The following is a 7,001-nucleotide window of genomic DNA, read 5'->3' as shown; positions in this document are numbered from 1 at the left end:
AGGGATTTTGAGAATAAAAGGCAAATATGTGAGATAAGCATACACAACCATATTGGTAGTCATAAGACACAAATATTAAGCAGCTAAGCTTTGAGGAAAAACCAATCAAACTGCTATCACAGTACTGTTATTGGTTTCTCTTCAAACAGAGAAAACCGAGGTCAAAAGTCGGACAAAATCACAACAAGAGCACTGTGATGTAATCAGTTCACTACATATCTAATTCATTTGATTAGTGTTGAGTGCAGGCGTTAACACAGGCCTTAACACAGGCCTCGTGTGTGTGTGTGCATTCTAAGGACACAGTCTAACCCTCAGTTCAGACAGTCCTTGACAACTCTGCTAATGTAATTACACCACAGCTAAGAAAATAAGTGAAACATCCCCACTCAGTCAATAAAGCAACAGAGACAAAGAGACTGCAAGGTGAGAAGAACTCTCCATTCATCCCACATGAGAGAATTCAATACAATAACATCAGATGAAATAGCTGCATGAATCAATGTGTGAGATGGAAGCTGAGGAATCAAATAGCGGTTATTGACTGACAGTGCATTTCCACACACCAAATTGGGGGGCGGTGAAACAACAGAGCCCCATTCATTTTCAAAGGAGGGAAGTGAAGTGTGCAGGGGGGGGGGACGACTGTTGGGCGAGGGAGCGTGAACAGGGCAGGACCAAAGTTGGGGAAAGCTGAACTTTATGCAAATCCTCTGCGCTATCGCAATGCTATTGTCCAATCAAAGCTCACTCTAGCTTCCAGACCCTACTTGATTGGATGTTGATAGCTAGCACTACCTTGCCTGCTTGCTAACACCCACGAGGGCGAAGCTGAAGCGTTACAGATCGCCCACTAGAAATGTAAACGTCATTTCACATTGAGTCGACACATACTACGTTTACAGTGAATGCGGTCTTGGCTAACGCAGGAACATTGCCTTTAAATTTCAATCACGCTGTAACTTCTGCAATACGGACTGAATAGAGCCCTTAGTTTCTTTGGTAATTACAGAGCGCATGGCCGGCTGGTTAAGAACTCCAATACCGGACGCCAAGCAACTATATGACGGTAGGGAAAGTGGGTTGGATATAAACTTTAGACAAGGAACGTGTGGCGGGAATGGATTCTGTAAGAGTCACAAACACACACGACGCGTCACTGGGTTGCTGTGCTATTAGTCCTATCATGTTGTAAATCCTTCTTAAAGCAAATAGCAGAGTGATGCATTTAACACTGAGAAACAGCAGAGACATGTCCACAGAGTTACCAACATGACATCAGCTTAAAGCATCAGGTCCTTTACTGTAACATATTATACCCTTGTCCAGGAGAGACTGCCATGGAAGGGCTGGCAGTTTAGTTTTGGACATAAGTAAATAAGGAGGATATACTATACAGTATTAATGAAAGGCAGAGGAAGTACTTCATTCAAAGATACACAAACAGCTAACATTGTGGGACTGTCCCTCAGAGGACACAGACCCCAAACTAATACAATGAGGAGAGTCTCGCCTACAGGATTTCATGTTGCAATTAAAAAAGAAATATATGTGCGACATTAAAAATACACTTAACAGACATTTTGGCAAATGTGGATCCCCTTGAAGCATGCTTGATAAAACAATAGACTTACATGTCTCGTATTAAAATAGATGTCAATTCTCAGGACAATATATAACATTCACCGTTTCAAACTACATTGAAAGCTACTGAGAGAGGAAAGGCCCTGTGTCGGTGCACTGAAACATAACAGTATTACAACAGTACACCGTGCATACACACCACAGTCAAATTACCATAGGAACAGCATTGATATTCAGGTAAACAGGAGGACAAAAATACAACAGCATTCAAATGCCATTCAAATTCAGGATGTACGTTCCACAGTCCATTTGAGTTGTTGTTGTTGTGATAGAAAGCGGTTTGATACCCAATCCACGAAAGCAGCCGTAGTTCTGGTGCTGAAACGTTTCATCTCTGACATGGAGCACACTGTGTGTTTTAAAGTTTCTCCCATAACATTTACAAAGAAACAAGATATCAAACTACTCAGACAAAGCAAAGCTTTTTTTTTCCAGAGAAAGAAGTTGGAAGTCCAGTTGGCATGCATTCTTTCTTGGCAATAACAGCACCTCTTGTATTTTGGAGAGACATCGTTTAGGTTATTAATATAGGCATAATAATAATAACATATAGCTAAATGCATAGCTAAAACATACCACTTAGACTTGAAGGTAATAACATTACACTAAACACAATGTGATTTTATTTTCTATATTCAGTGTTTAAACTAGGTAAGGGATATGAAAACATGGGCCTACATCCAGATTTTAAAATATAGATTTAACACACAAAGACATTTCGTACAAATTCACTTAAATTGAGGGAGTTGAAATCTTGAGTGCTTGAAAGGTATGCATTTGCAGTATTTTTCCACTATGTGGCGGCATCTCTCTCTCTCTCTGTGTGTGTGACATGCCTTGAATAAAGTGGACAATGTTCTCTCTTCTACAGTACAGACAATCATATCTGTTCTACCTAATGGCAGTCTGAATGTTGCAGATAGAAATGGAATGAATAGAGCTGAAACGATTCCCTCTTTTACACGACAGACAATCATATCTGTACTAGATGATACATTTATATCTGCGTTATGTAACGTTGTACCCTACTGAACAGACCCCAGTAGGCTTCTGGCTCCCGACAACTGTTGTTTCCTCCCGCCAGTGTTTGGCTGTATGAATGCCAGAGTACGCAGGACTTCTAGGAAAGTTATCAAAGAGAAGTCATTCATTAATCTGACTACCGGTACTTGAATACGTGAATTGATTGTTCATTGAAATCACATTAGGCTACTTCAGTCATTGGCTAGTGATCTTCCAAGGCTCCAAAATTAACTATTATAGTAGCTACAGAATGCATTTTACCTGGAGGGACATATCAGGCCAGGCCTGCCTATTGGTTATCATCTGGTTATAGATGGACATCAAACACACCTTCCTCCACTGCCTGGAGATCTTCCTCTACAATCACTGAGAGCGAGAGCGAGAGACAGACAGACAGACAGACAGACAGACAGACAGACAGACAGACAGACAGACAGACAGACAGACAGACAGACAGACAGACAGACAGACAGACAGACAGACAGACAGACAGACAGACAGACAGACAGACACACAGACAGACACACAGACAGACACACAGACAGACACACAGACAGACACACAGACAGACACACAGACAGACACACAGCGAGAGAGACAGAGCGAGAGAGACAGAGCGAGAGAGACAGAGCGAGAGAGACAGAGCGAGAGAGACAGAGCGAGAGAGACAGAGCGAGACAGAGACACAGAGACAGAAGAGTTCAGTGACCATGGTTACTACGGTCTACTGTCTCTTCCACCCATGAACATCATTGCATACTCTCTCCATTAGACAAGGGCATTGTTGAACGGCATACAACTCTAAAACAATATAATTCTATAACACAGCGCTATACAGAGGGAACCGTCCATTCCCAGCGGCTTAATTGTGCCTGGATGTATTATTCATGCTGCAGTAGTTTGTGTCAGGGGGCTAGGGTCAGTCTGTTATATCTGGAGTATTTCTCCTGTCTTATCCGGTGTCCTGTGTAAATTTAAGTATGCTCTCTCTAATTCTCTCTCTTTTTTCTCTTTCTTTCTCTCTCTCAGAGGACCTGAGCCCTAGGACCATGCCTCAGGACTACCTGGCCTGATGACTCCTTGCTGTCCCCAGTCCACCTGGCCGTGCTGCTGCTCCAGTTTCAACTGTTCTGCCTGCGGCTATGGAACCCTGACCTGTTCACCGGATGTGCTACCTGTCCCAGACGTGCTGTTTTCAACTCTCTAAATACAGCAGGAGCAGTAGAGATACTCTCAATGATCGGCTATGAAAAGCCAACTAACATTTACTCCGGAGGTGCTGATCTGTTGCACCCTCGACAACCACTGTGATTATTATTATTTGACCCTACTGGTCATCTATGAACATTTTAACATCTTGGCCATGTTCTGTTATAATTTCCACCCGGCACAGCCAGAAGAGGAATGGCCACCCCTCATAGTCTGGTTCCTCTCTGGGTTTCTTCCTAGGTTCCGGCCTTTCTAGGGAGTTTTTCCTAGCCACCGTGCTTCTACACCTGCATTGCTTGCTGTTTGGGGTTTTAGGCTGGGTTTCTGTACAGCACTTTGTGACATCAGCTGATGTAAGAAGGGCTTTATAAATACATTTGATTGATTGATTGATTGATTGATTGATTGATTGATTGATTGATTGATTGATTGATTCATACGCTCGTCACGTTGGTGTGATTTTTGTCACATTTACATTGCAAATCACAGGCTGGTAAGAATGCCCCAAATGTCTTTGTCTGCGTGTCATATCTGCGTGTCACAGAAACAGAACACACACCAATGGAATCACAGAAACTTTGACTAGTGAGCATGGTAAAATGAATGAAAGGGATCCTCGAACAAAACGAACAACGACCCAATCATTCATTTGAACTACATTCTAATGGTGGACCCGTTTTCAAATGAGATTTTGGACCTGATTTATTAGACATTTGTGCCAGGCACATTCCTGGGGGACCTGTTTTTGAGTGACACCAAATCCTTAGAATTGTGGTCAGATATGGCCATAGTATTAGTGGTTGGAGGGGGGGGGGGTGTCTCACCTGTGTTCTGTAGGCTGGGTGGGGTGTTGGCCAGGGGGGGGAAGCTGTAGGAGCGAGCCTGAAGGGAGGGGGCATGCTCATGGCTGATGCTCTTGGTCCGTTTACGGCACTCCACAGCCAGACGACCTCGACACGCCTTGTGACAATTAATTCCACACGCTGTCCGAGGGAGGGAGAGACGGAGGGAGAGAGTGGGAGATAGAGAGAGGAGGGGGAGTAGGAGGATAAGAGAGAGGGAGAGAAAGAGGAGGAGAGAGGGTGAGAGGGAGAGAAAGAGGGTGAGAGATAGGTAGAGAAAGGAGGGGATAGAGAGGGTGAGAGAGAGGGAGAGAAAGAGGGTGAGAGATGGGTAGAGAAAGAGGAGGAGATAGGGTGAGAAGGAAGATAGGGAATGAGGGAAGAATGCAGGATGAGATGGGGAGTAAGGGGTGGAGAGAGTTGGAGAAGAAGTATGCGAGGTTGAGAAGGAGAGAGAGACAGGGGATGGGGAGAAGAGAGGGAAAGTTTGATAGAGAGGGAGGGGTGCAAATAGAATCATTGGGGCAAAGGGCAGAGTGAGTGGTGAGAGGTAGGTGCGCTTACACGCAGTGCAGACACACACACACACACACACACACACACACACACACACACCGCCATGCAGACAGACCCTGACAACAGTTGACAACAAAGGACACTCTAGGAGCAGGGAGAAAAGGGGGAGCAGGGATGTCCAGGGGGTCAGTGAGAGAAATTCAGAGTAATGAAACACATACCTAGACACACACACACCTATACTCATTCATTTACACACACCTATACTCATTCATTTACACACACCTATACTCATTCATTTACACACACCTATACTCATTCATTTACACACAATCACTCAAAACACCTTTTGCTCTCAGTAAAATGTCAGCGAAAGTTAGTTTTAACAAATTTCTTCTCTCCCATATACCATCCAGACTGATCGAGACTCCACACACTCTCTCTGTCACACACACACACCAACACACACACTACTGTTCTGTGCCAATTCATTTCAATTATCTCTGCCACCGTCTCCCCCACTCGGTGACTGGGCCCAACAACGGTAATGGAAGTGAATGGCTGGGACTTCTCATTGAATTCCACACAAGGCCCTCAGCAGAGTAGAGCAGCCTGGTACACTCACAACCGGACTCACACCCAGCACCCTAAATGGCACCCTACGAAGTGCACTACTTTTGACCAGGGCCCATAGCGCACGGGACAAAAACAGTGCACTACATTGGGAATTGGGTTCCATTTGGGACACTAACCTGAGAGACAGACACAGTCTACTGACTGTAGTACAGACAGAGTTCAGGTGTATGCTAAAGGGGGGTTGGAGCTAGTGGAAGTCTGCCATGTGACTCATTCAGGGCTCCCAATGTCAACATGGTCAGACATCCTTACATTATCCTCATTCAGGGCTCCCAATGTTAACACGTGGTCAGACTACCTTACATTATCCTCATTCAGGGCTCCCAATGTCAACGTGGTCAGACTACCTTACATTATCCTCATTCAGGGCTCCCAATGTCAACACGTGGTCAGACTACCTTACATTATCCTCATTCAGGGCTCCCAATGGCAACACGTGGTCAGACTACCTTACATTATCCTCATTCAGGGCTCCCAATGGCAACACGTGGTCAGACTACCTTACATTATCCTCATTCAGGGCTCCCAATGTCAACACGTGGTCAGACTACCTTACATTATCCTCATTCAGGGCTCCCAATGTCAACACGTGGTCAGACTACCTTACATTATCCTCATTCAGGGCTCCCAATGTCAACACGTGGTCAGACTACCTTACATTATCCTCATTCAGGGCTCCCAATGTCAACACGTGGTCAGACTACCTTACATTATCCTCATTCAGGGCTCCCAATGTCAACACGTGGTCAGACTACCTTACATTATCCTCATTCAGGGCTCCCAATGTCAACACGTGGTCAGACTACCTTACATTATCCTCATTCAGGGCTCCCAATGGCAACACGTGGTCAGACTACCTTACATTATCCTCATTCAGGGCTCCCAATGTCAACACGTGGTCAGACTACCTTACATTATCCTCATTCAGGGCTCCCAATGTCAACACGTGGTCAGACTACCTTACATTATCCTCATTGAGGGCTCCCAATGACAACACGTGGTCAGACTACCTTACATTATCCTCATTCAGGGCTCCCAATGTCAACACGTGGTCAGACTACCTTACATTATCCTCATTCAGGGCTACCAATGTCAACACGTGGTCAGACTACCTTACATTATCCTCATTCA

The 7,001-nt window shown here is 44.8% G+C and overlaps 1 protein-coding gene across 6 annotated transcripts in view; it reads right to left on the bottom strand.

The window, feature by feature from the left end:
- Positions 1–417: 417 nt before the first annotated feature.
- LOC106608563 (RAS guanyl-releasing protein 2) overlaps positions 418–7,001 on the bottom strand; it is a 52,321-nt gene continuing 45,737 nt past the window's right edge. For all 6 annotated transcript variants that reach the window (XM_045721568.1, XM_045721566.1, XM_045721564.1 and 3 more), the window contains 3 exons: positions 4,701–4,859; positions 2,929–3,033; positions 418–2,764 (listed from right to left, as the gene is read on the bottom strand). In XM_045721568.1, coding sequence (XP_045577524.1) covers positions 2,975–3,033; positions 4,701–4,859 — 218 coding nt within the window. In that variant the 3' untranslated portion in view covers positions 418–2,764; positions 2,929–2,974. The remainder of the gene's footprint in view (positions 2,765–2,928; positions 3,034–4,700; positions 4,860–7,001) is intronic.

This window comes from Salmo salar, chromosome ssa07 (assembly GCF_905237065.1).
Source record: "Salmo salar chromosome ssa07, Ssal_v3.1, whole genome shotgun sequence".
NCBI classification, from domain to species: domain Eukaryota; kingdom Metazoa; phylum Chordata; class Actinopteri; order Salmoniformes; family Salmonidae; genus Salmo; species Salmo salar.
The sequence above is the reverse complement of the archived record's forward strand: the minus strand, read 5'-3'. Positions and strand labels throughout refer to the sequence as shown.